Consider the following 21,830-nt stretch of genomic DNA (forward strand, 5'->3'; position numbering starts at 1 on the left):
GATTGTTTTACAATCATTTTATTTAACTTAAAAAAAAGTTGTTAGTGAGGAAAGATTGTAAGAGAGAGGAGTATTGAAGAGTATGATATATGAGTCCCTTATGAAGAATATTGGAGAGGGATTATTCATATGAAAAGTATCATCTGAGACAATATCAAAGCAGTATTAAACCACATGTGATGAACATACTGCTTTTGCAAATCAAATGATTTTGAGTTGGATGCCCCCCCTCCCCACTGCCTGGAAATTATTGCGTGTGACGATATCAAAGAGGTGTTTGACCATGTGAAGTCTATCATTTGTGATGAAGATATTGCTTGTGCAAATCCCTCTGTACTGACAGAAAATATCTTAATGTTAATTTAAGGCACTAAAGTCTTGTGGAAGTGCTATTCTACATCTAATGTGTAGAATATTGCTACTGGACAGGCCTTTTAGTTTCTTATTTACCGCAATATATTATAACCTGATCGTTTAAATTGCTATTGGACAGGCCTTTTAGTTTCTTGTTTTTGTTTGATTATTTTTATTTTTACTTTTTATTGATTTTCTATGTTAATCACAATTATTTTTTGCTTAATCACACTGAATTCCTTTCCATTTTTCAATATAATATTTTGCATTCTTGTTTAGACAGGCATTAGAGAAGTGGTTGCAATTAAATGTATTCTTAAAACCAGCTTGAACAAAAAATCCACAGAGAATTTGCTGACCGAAATTGAACTCTTAAAGAAATTAAAACATGAACACATTGTGGAACTGAAAGATTTTTTGGTAAGAAGTTTTCAATGACAAATATTTCCGTTGAACGCATAAAAATTTGATCATTGCAAATCATCAAAGAAAATGTTCCAGGAGTGAATGTTAAATATATTTTACATTCACTCCTAGAACTATTTTTTTTTATATTTTGTGTTATAAAAAAATTATGCAAAAGTTATTTTATTGTAAAAAAAATATTTTTTTTATTTATGTTACTAGTAAGAAAGAAACCTTGTTCATTTATTTAAACATATATTTATTATTTGTGGAATGACTTCTATAACTAATTTCATTTATAAATCTGCATTAAACATATATTAAGATGCTATAAAAGTTAAGAATCTATCTATAGGTAGGTAACGGTTCCATAATTTATTATATATTTTATTTTTTGTGGTCTGGATAAAGTCATCCTTCAGAGCCTCTCTTTTTATGTCTGCAAGTGTGACTGGGAGTTCTTATAGCATCCATGATTATATTCTTTATTTTTCAGTTAGTTCTTACTGTTGCTATGACTGAATCCTCAAATACTTTATTGTTTTTTAGAACAAGTCAGGATAACTTGTTGGCATGACAGATGTTTTTAGAAGACAGGTATTTAATTTTGAAATTGTACTTTAATAGTATTGTACCCCAACATAAAAGTCTGTTGGCAGAATATACAGGTAAACTTTTTTTGACCCAAATATCAATAACAGGGGTTTGTGATCTGTCTGTAATGTAAACTGTTTGCCGTGAAGGTATCTGTGGAACTTGGTCATAGCAAAAATTGCTCTTTCCAACATGTCCTGCTCTTCATTTATTTGCTCTAGAGCTGCAGAAGGGTCGTTTGATTTCTTTTTGAATATAGGCTGGGCATTTGTCCTTTATCTGGAACTTTATCTTTAATTTTAGTGCATTTCCCTGTAAACACCTCAGTTTTTGTTTGAGTTTCTGTTTTGATTTTTTCATATTAGTAGTTGGGCTTTCTAATTTACAACAAAACGTGCTTATAGGGAAGTCCCAATGGCTGCATCTTTCAATCCAGTTCATTCCGAATAGATTATCTGTGTTCTTCAGCACATATGCTTTCAGTTCGTTTGTAATTCCGTCCAAAGTTACACTGAAGACAACTTTTTTTGTTCTCAGTAAAGATGGCTTGTTTAGATGATGCCATGTATGCAATTTATTTATCCAGACGTTGGAACCTGAATCAAGTTGGAATTTTACTGTCTTGTTTAAGATTTTAACCGTTACATATTTGTGTGAATTCCTATCTTCATTGTTGCTTGTGTTTTATTTTAGTTTATTCAATTTCTTTTGACATACGAACAACATGTTACTTCGTGGCTAACATTACCACAGTTTTTACAGGTTTTCTTTCAGTTTAATTCATGACAGATATAACATGGTTCTGAGGGTGTATTCTTTCATCTTTTCTTTGTCGTAAAATTTTGATCATATGATTTTACCTTTCTCTTTATGGGGAATAGCGAGTTTGCTCTTGATCTTTTCAATATGAGCAACTCTCGATTCCTCAATAGTTGAAGAGTCACTTTTAACAGATTACCCTCTGCCAAATTTTTAAAGGTCAGCTCTTGTTTGTTCTCCAGTTTAATTAATACACATTTAATTTCTGCTGAGACCAGACCTTACACGAAAATAAGCCATTTGAAGTCATCTGCAGTTAAAATTGAAATAATTACAATGTTTATTCACTGTCGCTACAAACATCAAATAATCTTGCTAGTCCTTCTTAACTATATTGAGACATTTACATCTCTTACGGTAAAGAGACGTATTTGGCCCCAATAGTTCACTTAACTGTCTCTGAGAACTTCAGATCCATTGTTTTCTTTGCGAAGGTAAGGTCAATGAACCTACTATGTTCAATTCTACCCAATTTCCTGAGTAATAAGTGTAATTTTTTTTGACCATTCTTTGTAGTCCACGTTAAATATGTCTACATATTGTCTGTAGAATGCATCAAAAGTTTTATCATTTCTTGGTACATACTCAAAAGTTTCTATGGTAAATAGTAACTTGAGAAAAAGTATCGTTTTCAACAGTTTTAATACTGTTTAACGATTTTAACAGTAATTTTTTCATTTGGTTCTGTCATTCCTCACTTTTCATTAATGCTTGTAAAAATCTTTCCTCATTTCTTTGTTGCATTTGCTGTTGTTCCATTAGACACTCCTCTATTCTCTGTTGGTTGTCTATCTGCACTTTTAACATTTGCATGATTTATCTTTTGGAAGTCCCCCATGCAGAACTTTTTTATAAAATTCAGACAATGACAAAAAGTATAACAAATTTTTATGTGGAAGAAAAAAAAAAAGTCAGACACAAACAAAAAACAGTAATTACATTTTCTTTTCCAAACATGTAATAAAAAGAGGAGGAACAACAACAAAAAAAAAATCTAGTTAAGATTTTTTTTTGTTATATAAAGGAGGTTCTAGAGAGATTCAAGCTCTCACCTCCAGTTTACCAGAAGGGGAAAAGACATTAAAAAAAAAAAATGTACTTAGATATTTTTTCTTTTTAAACCCCCCCCCCCCATAATTCTGAAATATTCATGAGACAATTTACAGTTTTTCCACACTTATTTTTGCAGTCGCTCCAAAAATAATTTAACAGAAATAAAAAAAAAAACATGTCAAAATTTGTTTGAATTTATTTAAACTGAAACAGGGTTTTATTTCTTTAACTGGAATACTCTGACATTTGTTGGTAAACTTTGAATTGTGGGAATGGTTATCATTTCTTCCGTACGAGTCACTAGTTTTAAAGTTGAAATAACCCAGTAAGTCAGAAAAACTTATTTTTTCTGTTTAGCAGAAACAGGTTTTATTTTCAAAATTGTTGAAATTTCTGTTTAACAAAAACTGGTTATATTTTTGAAAATCACATTCAGTAATTTCAAGGAAGGGTAGCTTTATGCACAAGATTCATGGTTGATCGTTGATTTGAAATCTTCATTTCTTTAATTTGATAGTTGATGTATAAATCCACCGAATTTTTGCATGTAATTTCCTTGAATTTCCATTAGTCCATCGATATGAATTGACTGGGCTATTTGTGTGAGTATTGTCTCGATACTTCTACAACTGTATGAATCAACTTTAATTTCTTTTTGTGTGAGTAATATCATCTCAAATCCTCATTCGCCAGTTGATGTAGAGCTAGATTGGGACCACGAAGGACAACTCTGAACTTGAAATAGGTTTTAACGGCATATTGACAAAGGAACAAAATACAGAGAAAAGTGATGACATAAGTTAGGCTTACTTGTCAGTCGGATATCAGTAGAGTCCTATATCCCTAAGAGTACTTAGCTATCAATTAATATAGCATTTGGAAGAGTTTATCAATGGGTAGGTAACGGTCCCATAACAATTACTAAAATAGATATTGATGGTTGATGGTAAAAGAATTGGGAAAAAAACTAATTTCAAATAAAACTTTATATTATGTATGGTGCACACATGATAGCAAAAACGGTATAAATGCAATGTCATTTTAACATTGCATTGGAAACACTGTCCTATAAGGAATTCTTTCTTATTCAATTTTCCGAGACAAATTGAAGAAATTGCATTGCTATAAAAGCTATTTATCATTGTAATTTATTTATTATTGTGTTTTATCTGTTTTTAAAAAATGTACTTTTTTCAAATATCTTTTATTAAAAAGAACAGGTTTTTTACTTGAATGTGATTCATATTTTAAATCGTTAATTTTTAAAGAATTATTTTTTATTTGTTCTTCTAGTGGGATGATAAATATATTTTTTTGATTATGGACTTATGTTCTGGGGGAGATTTGTCCCATTTCTTACGTAAGAAAAGAGCTCTGCCAGAAATAGTGGTTCGTAGATTCCTCCAACAAATTGGTAAGTACAGTTTCCATCTTATGAACTAACTTATTTACCTTTTAAATAAATCAGTTATTATTATTATTGTAACTCTCCTCACCTTATCCAATAAGAAATAACTAAGGAATGATTGTGTTTATTAATAATGATTATTTTCATTGTATGTCAAAACTAAAATAATTTGCATTCGTTTTTTTATTATTTCTCTTCTCATAATGAGCTTGTAGTATTTTGTTTTATACATTGGTTTAATAACCTATTTTCCATTTTGGATGCAAACTTTTCATAATATGAAAAAGTATTTCAAACAAAATTCTTCAATAATTTTGATTGCATTATTTTTTAAATTTCTTTTTATAGCATTAGCTTTGCACTTCCTTCGATTAAACAATGTTGCCCATATGGATCTGAAGCCACAAAACATTTTATTATCTTCTTCTGTGAATCCTGTGTTGAAGATAGGTGGTAAGTGATAATGATATCTTTTATTTTGTTTGAATAAATTATAAGCAGACCTAAAATGGGCCTGTTCATGTAAACACAATAGAATACCATGCTTATATACTGACTCTATTTATTTAGTTCTAGATGAACTAGTCAGACAGCTGACAATATTATGCTACAATCAGGATTAAGAATATTTAACTGAAATTAATAATTCATTTTCATATTTCCTCTTGTGCACTTTTTATAATATACAAAAGTTCAACTGAAGTAAAAGACTAATTCAAAGTTCAGTTGAAATTATGGTTATTATTAAAAATGTTTTCTTTTGTGCACGATGATTACATTTCTTCTCAGACTGTACTAGCATACAAAAATTTAAGTGTAAAATAAACAAACATTTCGCTACTCAACTCCCTACTTAGAGTGTCCCTGTAGACATGATCCCTAATTCACAATAATACTTGTGGCAATTTGCTTTGTTTGGGTTGAATATGAGTAAAAAATGATTTATGAGTAAATGATCTTTAAATTTTCTTAAGGTATTTTCTTTGACAACATTCTTACATAAGCAATGTCACCTACTGTCAATTGGTGACTAATTTTTGTTTGCTCATATTTGCATTTTGATTTAAAATAGTTAAATTTTTAAAAGAGTAAGGGAGTTTGCTTCTGATTGGTTGGGAGTTCTCACTTGTTTCTGGTTACATCTGCTGGTTCATGAGAGAGAATTGGCAGTTAATTTAGATATATAATATTGAGAGAACAGCATCTTTTTGCACAATCGAGATTTTTCTAATGAGAGTTTTAATTTTTCTCTTAAGAAAAATATTCTGATTGAAGAAAAGAAGTCTTTTTATTTAAATTTCATTCACATGCAATAAAAGATAATTATAATTGTTTTATGATTAATTTTGTAAAGAAACAAAAAGGATGAATTGAGTTGTCTCCCTTAGAAAATGGTTGAGAAAATTTTCGCTATTTTATGAAAGTTGAAAAATTGTCTTATTTGTTTTCAATTTGAACGAAAAAAGAAGATGGCTGATTTTGAAAAAAAAAAATGAATAAAAATAAATAAATAAATAAAATAAAAATAAAACACAAAGAGAAAAAACTATAGGATTAACATAGAATGAGCAATTTTGAGGCATTGCATATATATACATACAGGCCATGCCTCAAAATTATATTTTAAAAGCACATTTTCCCACAAAAATCATCCCAAAACAGAATAAAACGAAATTGATAAAATAAATCATGTTAAACGTTTTTGATTACGCACAAATTTTTACATGCACAACAAATTCCCCCTTGTCAGTCAAATGTTTCTGATAAAATTAATCCACACAACCACGAAAGCCAGTCTCCTTTAGTCAGCAAAGAGAGATTGCTCAAAACACAATTACACTCTCTCTTGATGACTCACTGAGGGAAAGGGTATGAATTTTCACATAATGTCATACACATTCACTGATACAGATATATATATATATATATGTACGAGGGCCGTGCAATAAGTAATGCCCCTGACCCACTTCCCATAGCAGTAGAGCAACGAAACTTGGCACAGTTATTAGTCTTTCTCTACATAGGAACCACCCAGAGTTATGCATTTCTCCATCGTTTGATGCAGCTCTGGAGACCGTTTTTGTAGAACACCTCAGGTTGGTCCTCCAACCACAACGTGACTTCAGAAATCAAGGCTGCATCATCTGGGAAATGCTTTCCTTTCAAAAACAACTTCATGGCTGGGAAGAGGTGAAAGTCAGAGGGTGCAAGGTCAGGAGAGTAGGGAGGATGGGGAAGAATTTCATAGCCACACGCCTGTGCTTCTGATCTGGCGACATGCGAGTTGTGTACGGAGCGTTGTCCTGCAGGAGGAGGGTACCTTTGCTGATCTTGCCCCGACTCTTGATTTTGATAGCGTCCCTTAATTTCCTCAAAAGTGGAGCATAATAGGCTCCTGTAATTGTGGTACCCTTTGCCAGGAAATCTGTCATCACTACTCCGTCCTGGTCCCAGAAGACTGTGAGCATGGCCTTGCCAGCGGAGGGCTGCACCCTTGCCTTCTTTGGAGGTGGTGAGTCCAAGTGCTTCCACTGCATTGACTGGGCTTTGGTCTCTGGATCATAGTGATGGACCCAGGCTTCATCCTGTGTAATCAGTCTTTTGAAAAACTTTGACTCATCTTCTTGGCACATCTCCAAATTCATCCTCGAGCACTCAACACGTTCTCGCTTCTGGAATGGTGTGAGCAACCTAGGAATCCATCTGCCAGACACCTTATGCATATGTAAATGGTCATGAATGATAGTTTCCACAGACCCTGTACTAATCTTGACATCTTGGGCTATTTGGCGAATAGTAATGTGCCGATCTTCCAAAATGGCAGTCTCAACTTGACGGACAGATGCCTCATCAATGGCAGAAGGAAGGGGCGACCAGGTCTGGGAGCTGTTTCCACAGATTTCTGGCCATGTTTCAATTCACGATGCCAGCGTTTTACAAGGTCATATGATGGGGCATTATCACCATAAGTTTCTTTCATTTCCTCAAAAGTCTCCTGTGGTGTGCGTCCTTTCAAATACAAAAAAACGGATCACTGCTCGACATTCAACAGGCTCCATTTCACACCTGACTCAGTTCAAACACCTATAAAACAGAAACCACATTTAGTTCAGAGCTGTAATTTGCAACATAACCTGTATAAATATGAATCATTGCACATGCAAAATTTCAGCTAGATCAGACAACTGAAAGTGGGTCAGGGGCATTACTTATTGCACGTCCCTCGTACACACTTTTTACACACATCTATCTTGCACTCTATGAACAAATGAACAACTTTTTAAATTTGCAGACAATTCACTCATGCAAAATAACTTTCATATTTTGTAAATATATATTTGTTGTACTTGTTTTCATATTTTATTGAGATTTTATTCATTTTATCAGAATGTATTTTTATATTTTATTTTTTTGCCTTCTAGTTTGTGAGAGAAAAGAATGTAGAGATTTAAAGACATATATCATTTATTGTACATTCCCCTTACGTGTTACTGCCTACACATTGTCGATTTTATTACCCTATCAATGTACTTTGTGACCTTGACTAGTGAAGATTAACCTTGACTAATTACATCCAACCTTTTCACTAGAATTGTCTGTCAGGCCATACACTCACACAGATGTATTCTTAGTCACATGATTAACAATAATATAATTACCTAGGCACTTAGACATAGCTTACACATTTTCTTGCATGCTGCTGATCAAATCAAAGAACAAAAAGAAAAAGGAAAATGGACTTTATTGTTTTAAAATAAAAGATTGGACAATAAGCGTGTTGAAAAAAGAAAAACAGATTTTCAAGTTCATAAAAATGCTGCTGTGAACAAGGAAAATAATATCAAAATGAGAAAGTAAAATATTGACTGAGTAAACGATTGAGTAAAAAGTGTCTTGAAGAAGATGGATTTTCAACTTAACAAAAATGCCACTGTGAACAATTTGAACAAGAAACGGTTCAATTTGAGTTACTGAATCAATTTCAGTACTTATCCACTTGTCTCATCGATAAAATACCATTATCTTTCTTATCCAACAAACTTGACCATACCACAACTTTGTTTATACTGTCTGCGGTTATTGACCTGATGTCCTGATTTGTGATGTCTAATAAAGATTGTGTAGTAATGACCCAGAAAACACAATTTTCTTTCATAAAGTTATATTGTGTATTTAAGTGTATCCTTTGTCCATCGATTTGATATATTCTTTAAACCATTTTGTCTTTTATTAGATTTTGATCTTTTGTTTTATATTTTCTTTCTATATTTTCTGCAAATATGTTTTTGAATTCATAACTTTGTTGTTTATTGCTTTTTATTCACTTTTACTTTTTTGTCTTAAATTGGAGAACCCTTTGTGTTATTTAATCAGGACCCTGAGACCTTAAGTAATATGTTTTATCTTTTTATTATTGTTTTGTGTAAAAGCTTTCATAATCTTGATCAAAGTGGAGCATAACACTGCATATGTGTATTATTGATCCTGTTTCCACTTGCTCTTTTCACAAACTTATCTTGATGTATCAAAGATGAAAGTCCTTTGTCTCTATTATTCATAGCTCAATTCCTGATTACATATAATGATTTTGATGTTCAGTATGGCTTCCATTGTTTTCATTCAACTACTTTAATTTTTGTAATTGAGTGCATCTGTTAGTTTAAGGAGAGAATAAGGTCATCGTGCTCGACATTTTGAAGACATTTGACAGAATGTGGCATTCTAGTTTTCTAATAGTTGTAAGGTTCTTTACATCATTGTCTTTTCTTCCTGATCAGAGCTTGCAATTAACTCTGGATGTTGTTTCTTTGTTCTCTTTTCAGGTCCGACGCTATTTCTACTCTATGTCAGTGATCTTCCTGAAAATTAGCTGATGATACCACTCTCTTATTGCTTCTTTCCCATCTTCCTCAGATAACTTGAAATATGCAGCTAATCTGGAAGTTGATCTGAGTTCAGTTGTAGATTGGGATATGAAATGGCATGTTTTGTTTAAGCATAGATTTGTCTCTTTTCTTTCTGAAATTCTGCTCTGAAACTGAAATTTTTTGGTCTTTCATTCTTACTAGCAGGGATGCCCGGCATTGCCCGGGTGTTTGGAGGTGTATGTTGAGTACAAAAAAAAGTGGTAGTAACCAGGCAGGCTCAAACCCGTGATACGAAGGCAGAAAAGAAAGTGAAAGAAAATCTGACGTCTTACCTCTACTCCATGACGTGACCAGAAGTGTAAAACGTTTAAATTTAACATAGTTAATAAAAAAAATGACTTGCAGAAATGATGTTGCTTTTAAACGCTTTTAAACCTCCTACAAAGGTCGTTTTTAATGTGGGGGGGAAAGCAGCTCCCCTAAAAAAAGAGGCACTCTGGCAGTATCCAAATAAATAGTAATTGTCTCAGTATGAAAGGTTTCCCCTACATTAAGGACCAATTACAGAACAGATACTACCTAGCAAAGGCTGGGAGTTATTGAGGTATTTATTTGCTTCCCCATGAAAGCAAATTAGACACAAGGTCATTATTTAATGTGGGGGGGAAAAATCAGCTCCCCCAAAAAGAGGGCACTCAGGCAGTGTCCAATATGAAAGGTTTCTCCATATTGACCAAACCTAATTACTTAAGTGCCGTGAAGCATCAGAACAGGTACTAAACTTTGAGATATTAAATCTTTTATTCAGGCAAAAAAAAAAAAGAACATGAACAAAAAACTTAGGCACAAGGCCAACTAAAAAGGGGGGAAGATGGAGGTCGTTGGTCATCCTTGTCACTCTAGAACTAAACAAAAGTTTCTCTTAGCTAGAATCTTCTTTCACCATAATACCGCATTCGCCCTTTCGTACTTGGGGACGTCCTACTTGGCACCCAATTGTTTAAAACATTTTTTATTTCCGTGTAAAAACAAAAAGGATAACAATGATGGTACGATAATTCATCTGTGTTGAGGACGGTGGGGAGAAAAAAAGAAAGTGGTTAGTAGGACCCTCCCAACCTCGTCTAGTTAATAGACTGTCTGTTTCACTTGGTTTGTAAAGGAACCTGAGCTCCTGCAGGCCGGTCTCTAAGTGGGGATGCTCTCTAGATGGGACGAAATGGAGAAAAGAAAATTTTGTGGGTGAGGGATGGGGAGTTAGTGATTGATTTCTTTCTCTCCAAGATCGATGAAATTTAGAGTGAGGGGTTAGAAAAAAAAATTGCAGATAGGAGGGGATGGGGATCTTGGAGGCTTCTTACTTGAGGAGGGATGAAGCATTTACTCGGCTAGCTAAGAGACTGAAAATGGATTATGCTTGACGGAACTGCACGTTCCACACGGGGAACACGTATTCAAACTTGGCTCCTTTTCATACACACAGACTTGCTACATGTATCCATCTTCTGTCAAATGCTGCACGATGCAGCCTTCTTCTATCACATCTGATCTTCACCCGTAGTTGGTGTTTAAAGAAAGCGATCAGATCCTGATCAGAAAAAGGTACTACACTTTGATCTCGGCCTGGAAGGCCGGGCGTTGGCGATTGCGTTTGATTTGTTTTGCTTTATATATATATAAAATGTATATATATAAACGGCAAATGTGCGCACATTTTTTGTATGTCTTGAAAAGGCTTTTTTCGCCGACGGTCCCGGGGGGGGGGGTTACTATCGCTTAGAACTGTTTATATAGCCCCTAGATAATAATATCTATGATTTGCGAATGCGCGTTGTGTCTAGATTTATTTACGTTGATTTTTACAAAATTATTGCTATTTCAGCCCGTCTTGTGTTCGTTCAGCTTTTTTGTATAAAACAGAAACTAATTCAAAGCTAAGGTGGCAGTTCCCGGCAATCGCACCAAGGAACGTCCAGAAGCAATCAGCTTTGATCAATGTGGGGCCAAACTCCTTATATCAGACAATTGCTATTCAATTTGGACAATGGGGAGCTGGTTTTCCCCTCCTCAACATCTTAGGGAAACAACCAGCCAAAGTTGGGTAAACAAACCCAAAAGCTGTCCCGCACTAAAAGTTAACTCTGCTCCTTTTTTTTGACCTCATTAATAAGGTCAAAAAGGAGCAGAGTTAACTTTTATTGCGGGCACGTGTCAATTCTGTTTTTAATACTTTTAAATAAATTAAAAAGTGTTTCAGTTGCTCTTTGTTGGCCGAGCGGATAACGTGTCAGGTTTTTTGCACACTTTCTTTTCCACCTTTGCCTCAAGGCTTCGGGTTCGATCCTAACCAAAACTGTTTTTTTTTTTAAGTTCCCCCACCCCCAACACAAACACCCGGGCAATGAATTTTTTTTAAAGAAGTTTTAACATTGTTTTTTTTTTTATATTTAAACAGGGTTCTTACTTTGCTTATTCTTTTGTTTTGACCCCCCCTACCCACCCACCACCCACACCTCTAAAACATACGGGCAACGCTGGGTACCCCCGCTAGTCTATATTTATAAAAGCGAAAACATGTTTGTCTTTGTATGTCTCGCAAAAACTTTCGACAGAGGCAACAGATTTTCACAAGTTCAGTATCATTTTGAAGCTCGACATCTTGGACGACAAATATTGAAAAATTGACCAAAACCATTATTTCCTTCACCCTAAACTGGACCCTTTTCTACAAGGTGAGGGTAACAGTTGTATGTCTCTTTGGCGTAGGGGTAACGTGTGTCAGACTTTTTTTTCCGCTTTAGCCTCGAGGCTTCGGGTTCGAGCCTACCTTCTTACCCAAACTTTTTTTTTTCTCTTTTACACCTCCAAACACCCGGGTAACTTTTAAAAATTTTATTTAAACAGGCTTATTACTTCGCTTATTCTTTAGTTTACCCGCCCTACACACACACCTCCAAACACGTGGTCATCAGTTGTTATTATAAGATTGCAGGTTGAAACAGGGTTATTTATGCCAATTTTTCTGGTTTTCGCCGTTACATTTCTTTTTTCTGTTTTTTACGTTCGTTCGCGGTTTTGTTTTGGTTTGGTTTTTCCAATTATTTTAACATTGTGTATTTTTTATAATATTTAAACTGGGTCACCTTCCTACATACACACCTCCAAACACCCGGGCAACGCCGGGTACCCCTGCTAGTCTATATATATAAAAGCGAACATGTGTGTTTGTATGTCTGCCAAAAACTTTCGACAGACAGAACAAAAATTCACAAATTTGGTCTCATATTAAAGCCCGACCCTCCGGACGACAAATATTGAATTTTTGGCCCAAAAGGTCAACTCTAAGTTAGTCAGCTGACCGTTTTTCTAGAGGGGGGGGGGCCCCAAAAAGTGACATTTTAACAATATTTACACGTAATTTAATAAACGCTGAGTCATGTCACGTGACCTTGATGTCAGCAAGCTGTAATGGTGGTCTGTATATAAAACAATTCATATAATAAGAGATTGTTATCGGTAAAAAAAGTTGACTAAAAATACAAATTAAAATATTAACTTACACGTTATGAAAACGTTACCAAAGTTATTAGCAGGTTAAAAATAGTTAGATACGAGAGTTAAACGAAAACAAATAACAAGCCAAAAATGTGAAATAAAAAAAAATATGCTTAAAAATATTAAGCGATCGATGTTTTTACAAAAAAACAAAGCCAAACGCCATTTTCTTTTTTATATTAGTAACACTAGTATTTAATTTGTGTATTTCTGTTTTATTAAATGCTAGCTTTTTTCTAGTCCAATACCAGCTTCCATCTTATCTCGAAATTACTTATAACGGCACAAACTTACTTTCTGAAGAACCCCCCCATCAGCCTTTTCTTTTATATCGTAAGCTTCTTAAAACGTTACTAGCTTAAGTTCAGAATAAAATCACGATTTTCTTTTAACGGCTGATTTCAAAAAAAATGTTTTGAACGCTACTAATCTGAATTTCTCTCAATACAGTTTGCAATTTGGAGACGGAATTGTTTTTGTTGAGATAAGTGATTTCAATCATGCTTTTTATTTTAGATTTAAAATATTAACAACTCCATTTTATTTCAGTATTTAATTTGTGTATTTCTGTTTTATTAAATGCTAGCTTTTTTTTTTTTTTTTTTCCTCGTACATATGTTTATTTATCTACCGAGTTGATAGCAAAAATTACGAATTATACTCATTTTTAGTTCGTGTGAGGGGAATCTATCGCCATACTTTCCCTTATACACGTCTGTTGGACTTTTATTAAGTACAATACTTAATAGTTATTTATTTATTTATTTTTTTTTTTAATGGAGAGTAGAAAATGCATTGTGGATGCGTTATCGGCAGCTCCTGTTACTCTCGCTTCTTCTTTTTTGTCCCTCAGTCCTCATTTTTTAAATGAGTGATTTTTCGGACAAAGGGAGAAGAAAAAGCTGTTTTCTAGGTTGGCAGTATTTTTGCGAACAGTTGGCTGAGATGGCGGAAATTTTCTGTTTCTATGTCTATCCTTGTAGCCATGTCACTAGTAAGGGTGCTGGAGGTAAACGTTTTGTCTGGGCTGACGTTATCCGCCTGATAGTCAGGGACCCGAACCTTGGATTAACCACTAAGGAGGCTGTCCTATCAGCAGGTGCAAAGTACTGGGGCTGCTGTATTGCCATTTGGTGAATGGATTCTGGACCATGCAGTAGCTTCTGGTGGGGCCTCTCGATGCCATACTAGTGGGTAATTGTTACGGCTTTACCTTATCATTAGCTACAAATAAAAAAAATAAAAAAAATTCTTCGTTTCTTTTTCTCTCTTAATTTCCCCTCTCTGTCCTGCTCTAAGTAAATCTGTCGACCTAGTCCACAAATTCCAAAATTTCATCATGACAAGTTTCAAGAAAAAATACACGATTAAACCCGGTTCTCCAACTTCCAACGTAGACCCCTACTACCATGTCTCCTTCTCCAACATCAGGGGTCTTCGTTCTAACCTTCCAGAGGTTGAAACCCAATTACAGGAGACTAAACCAGACCTTTTATTTTTAAGTGAAACTGGCATTGGACAGGCTATTTCCCTAGATGAGTTTGCAATTTCAGGATACTCTAACTTAACTTCTAAATCTGACCCCCAAGATCGCCATGGGCATGGAATATGTGCCTATATTAAAGATAGCTTTCCATGTGGGAGGGACATCACCAGGGAAGATCCTAACTTACCCTATATGTGCTTCCGGGTTGCTTTAGCTCACACTACTGCATTTATATTTACTCTCTATCGCCCCCACAACAGCGGAGTTACTATCTTTCAAAGCATATCTGAGAAAATTGACCAAGTCCTTTCTACTTATCCTTCAGCTAACATTCACGTATGTGGAGACTTCAATGTTCACAACGTCGAATGGTTGACCCACTCAAACAAGACCGATGATGAGGGGAGGTTCTGTCATGATTTCTCCATTGCCTATGACCTCACTCAGATTGTTCAGGAACCTACCCGTGTGCCCGATAATGACGGCCAGTATGCGAGCCTACTAGACCTTTTTCTCACAACTTGCCCTGAACTATGTTCAGTTTCTGTTCTGTCGCCTCTTGGATCTTCCGACCACTCTGTTGTATCAATTAAGATAAAAATGAAATGTAATATGTCCCCAGACGTACCTCTTCATCGTACAGTATATCGATACACTAAGGCTGACTGGGATAGCTTCCGTACATTTATATCTGATCTACCTCTGCATTTCATGTTTAAAAAGGATGTGTCCTCTATAGTATTAGACCTAACTGAATGGTTAATTGTAGGTATTGACCATTTCATACCCTCTAAAAAGTTTCAGCAAAAACCTAACAGCCAGCCATGGTTCTCTCCAGAATGTGCTGCTGCCATTGCGCACAGAAATCACTTTTTCCACTGCTTCAAACGTAATAATTGTATGGAAACTAAAGCCGTTTTCAGGACTGCCAGCAACCATTGTAAGAAAGTAATAAGGAACACAAGAGTGTTATATGCTCAATCTGTTAAGTCCAAAGTAGCTGAGCAGAGGCTTGGTTCCCACCAGTTTTGGCAAATTGCAAACAGAATCCTGAATAGAAGCGTGTGCTCCATCCCAACTATTATCAATGGACCTGAGGTAATCTCGTCAGCATCAGACAAAGCCAAACTCTTTGTCAAGAACTTTGCAGCTAATTCTACCCTTTGCGACCAAGACCGCCAACCTCCAATATTTCCTCCTGTATCAGAAAACACGCTATGTGATATACGTATATCTGTACGTGATGTTGCCAAGCTCATTAAAAACCTTGATTCCAGTAAAGCAACTGGCCCTGATGGTATTCCAATTATAGTACTCAAAAAACTTCAACCTGAATTAGCGCCCATACTTACAAAACTGTTTAAACGTTGTCTTAAGGAGAATAGTTTCCCATCTCCCTGGAAAATCTCATCAGTATGCCCTGTATTTAAGAATTCAGGTGATCGCTCATCCCCCTCTCAGTACAGGCCAATAAGTCTCCTGTGCGTCATGAGTAAGTTGCTAGAATCTGTGTTAAATACAGAAGTAATCAAACATCTCAACAAAAATAACCTTCTTAGTGACACTCAATATGGTTTCCGTTCTGCTAGATCTACAGCAGATGTCCTTACAGTTATATCGCATAGGATTAGCAAATCTCTCGACGGTGGCAATCTTTCTAGGGCAATTGCTCTTGACATATCTAAGGCCTTTGATAGGGTATGGCATAAAGGTTTACTTCATAAGATCGCTAGCTATGGTATAGCTGGAAAAGTCTTCTCAATTATTAAATCATTTCTTTCTGATAGGTTCATAAGAGTAGTAGTTGAGGGGCAAAAATCAGAAGCTCACAGTATTAATGCCGGTGTCCCTCAGGGATCCATCCTGGGCCCAACTCTTTTCCTGATCTACATTAATGATCTTCCAAATCATATCCTTACATCATTTGTAGACATTTATGCTGACGACACTACCATTTATGGTACCACATCTAAGACAGTAAACGACCAAGTTCTCTCCAATTCTCTCTCCTCTGATCTTGAGCACGTAGTACAATGGGGAAAGGAGTGGCTGGTTACTTTTAATGCATCTAAAACCAAGCTTCTCTCTTTACATCATCAACATTGAAATGAATGGCTCTCGTCTTCAGGAGGCCTCAAGTTTTGACAAGCTTCTGGGCTTGACCTTTACTCCTGATCTTAAATGGAACACGTATATCAAATCTGTTGCCAAGGCCGCTGGAAAAATGGTGGGATCTTTCTATCGATCCAGTAGATATCTCACTGCTGATGCTATTCTCTACCTATATAAGAGCCAGGTACGTCCAAGGATGGAATACTGTTGCCACATCTGGGCAGGAGCTGCTAGAAAGGACTTGTCCTGCCTTGATAGAGTTCAAAATAGACTTCGTAGCCTCGTAGGAGATGTCCTTTTCTCCTCCTTGCAACCTCTATCTCACAGAAGAGATGTTGCGAGTTTGTCTCTGATGTATCGTTATTTTCATGGAAAGTGTTCAACTGAGCTTCAATCTATGGTCCCCCCTCGCCAAACTTTCACAAGAAACACTCGTCTAGCTGTAAACACTATCAATAATTTCCCCCACTCTTTATCTGTGCCTAAACCTAAACGTAGATTCCATGAACAAAGCTTCTTTCTTAGAACTGCACGCCTGTGGAATTGTCTTCCGTTTTCCTGCTTTCCGGCTGACTACAATATGGTTGTGTTCAAGTCTAACGTAAATAAGTTCTTGATGAGCCGTTCCATATAAGTTATTAAATTTACCAAATTTTCATTACTAATGATTACTATGTTGACCAATTTCTACTGTACACTCTTTAACCCTTATCCTTGAGTGGCCTCTAGGCCTTGATAATGTGGTGATGCCTTTGTAAAAAAAAAAAAAAAAAAAAAAATTTCTCTTTAGAGTGAGGAAGGCGAAGAGAGAGAGAGAGAGAGAGAGAGAGACATGTCTAGACAGGAAACGAGAATAGTTTTATTATATTTTAAAATGTAAACAATGCATTTCTAAGAACAGATACTACACTTTGATCTTATATATTTTATTATCGTCAGAAATGAAATTACAATTAAAAAATCATAAAAACAAAAATAACAAACAACAAAATTAGGCACAAGGCCCTATAAGAAATTGGGGAGGGGGTGGATTCAGGGTCTTTGTGACTATCTGACAAATGATTAAATGATGACTTTTGGAGTCTCACTCTTGACTGGCAACTTTTACCACAATACCTCATTCACTCTGTGGATCCTAATCTAACTAATGATTCCCCATCGTTTAGAATCTAAATAACATATTTACAATTTGTGTAAAGAAAATATCTGTATGTTGTGTATACATTTTTTTTTTTTTTAAATAAATGTATGTGCATGTGTGTTGTATAAAAGAGTTCAATTTCATTGGAAAAATAAGAGAGTTCCTGAATTAAATGTGAAAAAGTTCATGGAGTGGGGAGAGGCTAATCAAAATTGTTCTTTTAAAAAAATAACAATATAACGCCTACTGTCCTACTCTAAGTGACTAGATTCCCCACTGTTTTCCGGGGAACTGAAAACAAGCAGGGAGATCCCTATTGGGGGTTGGGGAGCGGCCTTAATGGAAGTGAGAGAAAAAATAAAGCAACGGGTGGAGGGGGTTGGAAGGTGAACTCTGAGTAGGAGAGTGACTGGGACCGGGGGGAGGGGGGTGTCCAAAAAGCAAACAGGTGGTGTAATAGGGGGTGGGCAGACTCAGAGGTTCTCTAGCACCAAAAAATAAAACCAGGAACAGGATCTCATTTGTACCACCAGTCAAGTCTTCTTAATCTTTCTTTAGCTAGAACCTAGGCGGGATGGGTTCCGATGGACCCAGTACCGCCCATGCCATGCTCAAGGAGGGAACACGTATTCAAACTTGGCTCCTCGACGGATGCACAGTGTTGTGCACCCACCTCTTATTAAACTCCACTCGAGGCAACCTCCTCCAATCGCATCTGATCTTTACTTTAAGCAAATGTTTAAAGTAAACGATCAGATCCCGATCTGGAACAGATATCCCTTCGCGGACCAACTTGAGGCGCGTGATCCAAATCACCATACTCCAATAGGGCCTGGATCCGGCTGCAGCAGAAAAACGCATGCTCGACCAATTTGAGCTTGTGTTCGTCCCTGCGCAGGCACCAGGCCCTTGTTTGTTCTTTGTACAGGCAGAATTCGTCGGAGAGGGGCAGTGCTCTTCGGACCAGTCGTCAGGTCAGGGAGAATTCCGAGTTTGTCAGAAAATACCGTCCCGGTGCCCAACTCCATTGAGAGCAGATAACCTCCATCGACCAACCTAACCACCTACAAGGAGGATCCTTCGCGGTACCCACCACTAGTTCCTGATAAAGTCTCTTTTTAGGCTGATCAACGACACTAGTCCCTGGCAAAGCTCTAAGAGCGGTCCGGCATTCGGCAAAGAACTTGGACTCCCCCCTCGGTCTACGACGACCTTTTACCGAGGGGTCAGGTTTGAGATTGGGAAACGAGTTCTCAACCGCAGGGACCCAAGGAGTGTTCTCCTATAGCGAACGAGCCAGAAAACCAATCTGTCTGCGTTTCTATGACACAAGAGACTGGGCTGACCCAGTCCTCCCTCGCTCGGACTCTGGACACAGACCTCTCTGCAGACATAGTGCTTACCTTCGTCCCACAGAAGTGAGTCGAGGCGCTTTTGTAAGCGGGTTAGGCGTTGTGCAGGGAGAGGAAGTACAGACAATCAGTAAAGGATGAGCGAAAAGACGTATGTAGCACACGCCTCCGCCCGATCCTTCAAGGACAATTTCCTTCTAATCCAAATCTTAACTGACGATTTGACCTTGATCTGTACTTCCGACCAATTTTTCTCCAGCTGAAGTCCCGGTCCAAACCAGACACCGAGAATACAGACCAGTCCATCGGTCCAGCTGAAGATTCCTGGAAGCGAGTTTACCCCGGTCCAGGCCCCCAACCACAGGCCGACAGATTTGCTGTGGTTGAAGACGGCCCCTGTGACTTCTTCGTATCGAGCGAGTGCCTCGACCACCGCTTGAAAGTCCGTGGGGCAAGACACGAACACGGTGACGTCATCGGCGAACACGAAAACCCTGGTTCATGTGCCTCCAGGTAAAGCAATTCCGCCCAGGACTGGTGTAGCCGCCTCGTCCCTTAACTTGCGAAGGAGGGGTTCCAACGCCAGGGCATACAAAAGAGGCGACAGCGGACAACCCTGACGCACCGACCGGGAGACGGCGAATGACTCCGACAGCTTACCGTTGATCTGCACCGCTACCGTTGGCCTATCATACAGGACAAAGATCCACTTGCGGAAGTCCGGATTAAATCCGGCGGCCTCTAGCACAGATCCCAGGAACCGATGGTTGACCCTATCAGTGCGGCTTCGGTGTCGTCTTCTACTCCCTCCTGATCGAACGAATCAGATGAAGATTGTCCTGAATCGATCTCCCCTTCACAGCATAGCTCTGGTCCGGTTCGATCAAATCATTGATGACAACTTGCAAGCGATTCGCTAGAACCTTTGCTAAAATCTTTAACTCTGTGTTTAGCAGAGTCAAGGGCAGCAATGTGATCACTCCCTTGGTCACCTGTCCAGGGATGGAACCCTGAGCAAACCAATGGTTGAACATATCCTTCAGAATAGGGACCAACATGGGCGACAGCCTCAAGTAGAACTCATAGGGCAAACCATCAACGCAGTAATGACCTCATGTTCTGTAACAAGACCATCACAGCTAGCTACCCGAGCCGCCGTGAGGCGGGGCGAATCAGCCAAATAGCTGCCAAACTCTTCGACCCTGAGTCTGGGTAGTTGGGTGAAGCGTTCTGATAGATGCTCCTGAAACCCCTCACAGATCTCCCGAGTCGACACGAGGGCGTGTCCTTCCAGGTTGTGTACTTTTCGAATGTACCTGTCCGAACCACGCCTTAAAGCAGCCTTACGCTAAACAGCGTCAATGTTCACAGCTTCGTTAGAGACTTTCATTAACCTAGCTACCTGACCTTCATACCGCTCGCTAGCCAAGCAACTGAGGTCCTGTTTAACTAGTGCTGTCTCTACGGGGTTCCCCCCTCCCCCTCCACCGACCGGGTCAGCTTATCCTCTATACGCTTCTTTGCCTTACCCTTATCTAACGCGAGGCGTTGGCTGTACTTGACAAAGAAGCGTCTAATTTTGGCCTTAAGACTAACCCACCACTTACTCCCTGTAACCACCCCCACTAAAGCCTGCTGAATTAACTTGGTAACCTTCAACCGGTAGTCCTCCAGCTCCAACAAGGTGCTGTTGAACTTCCAGTATCCGGCTAGTTTAGGCCTAGCACTTAAGTTCAAACGGGCCATAACAAGTTTATGGTCCGAGTGTCCAAACAAGTTGAACGTGGGGCAAGATAGAAAGTCTACGTCGCCTCTTCTAACTAGCATCCGATCCAAGTAGGTACTCGGATGGGAAGGCACTACAGACTGCCACGTCCACATCCCCCGCCCCGGATGATCCAGACGGAATCAATCAACGAGATCGCACGAGGCCATCAGGTCAGACAGACTGCTGTCACACCACACCGACCCACTAGCCCCTCCGACCTCATCTATCTTGGGATCAAGGATTGCATTCCAATCACCCATTAGAACTAACCGTTCCGGATCCACTAAGAAGCCCTCGAACCGTCGAAAAAAGGATACCCTCTCTACAGCAGAATTGGGAGCATAAACAGCGACGATCCGAAAAACACTGCAATTAACGGCAACATCAACTACGACTAGCCGCCCATTCTTGCCTGCATGAACAACATTCACCGACGGTGACAGGGTGCGACTCACTAGCAAGGAGATTCCATGACTATAAGTATTGCCATATGCTGAGTAAACATAATCGTTTACCAGCACCTGACAATCCTCGTCACAAACAAAGTGGGTCTCCTGGATAGCGGCAATATCTACCTTAAGGGACACCAGGTTTCTCACAACGCACGAGGCCTTGCTTCGACACCTGATGTCCCTCACATTAAAAGTGGCCATGTTCAAAGACATGTTCATTTACCTTAAGCAGTGTCACAGACGGGTCTGAAATCCTTGGCTGTAAGGACGTGGAATGCCTGGCCAAGGCTGCCGGTAAGTAAATCCGTAGAAGGCTGTCCATCCTTAGCCACGCCTCCCACATCCAGGGGAAAGGTTAGTTTTAACGCCCTGTAGAAGGAAGGATGACAATAGATGGGGATTCTTCCTTCACACTGAAAGTTTATTTTTCTGAGCGAGGGGTGCTCCATGTCCACCAGCTGCT

General features: G+C 37.9%; 1 protein-coding gene across 6 annotated transcripts in view; it reads left to right on the forward strand.

Annotated features, from left to right (window-relative positions):
- The window catches only part of LOC145276888 (serine/threonine-protein kinase ULK3-like), a 169,661-nt gene that overhangs the window by 19,992 nt on the left and 127,839 nt on the right, over nucleotides 1-21,830 (forward strand). For 3 of the 6 annotated variants that reach the window (XR_013868048.1, XM_080128320.1, XM_080128321.1), the window contains exons 2-4: nucleotides 634-774; nucleotides 4,519-4,639; nucleotides 4,982-5,086. Coding sequence is in view for 5 of the 6 variants with exons in the window: in XM_080128320.1 (XP_079984446.1) it covers nucleotides 634-774; nucleotides 4,519-4,639; nucleotides 4,982-5,086 (367 nt within the window). In the remaining variant the exon portion in view is untranslated. The remainder of the gene's footprint in view (nucleotides 1-633; nucleotides 775-4,518; nucleotides 4,640-4,981; nucleotides 5,087-21,830) is intronic. The other 3 variants (XM_080128323.1, XM_080128324.1, XM_080128322.1) reach the window with 2 other exon arrangements.

The sequence above is a fragment of the Euprymna scolopes genome, chromosome 5, assembly GCF_053919585.1.
Source record: "Euprymna scolopes isolate OS-2025 chromosome 5, ASM5391958v1, whole genome shotgun sequence".
In the NCBI taxonomy this organism is placed as follows: domain Eukaryota; kingdom Metazoa; phylum Mollusca; class Cephalopoda; order Sepiida; family Sepiolidae; genus Euprymna; species Euprymna scolopes.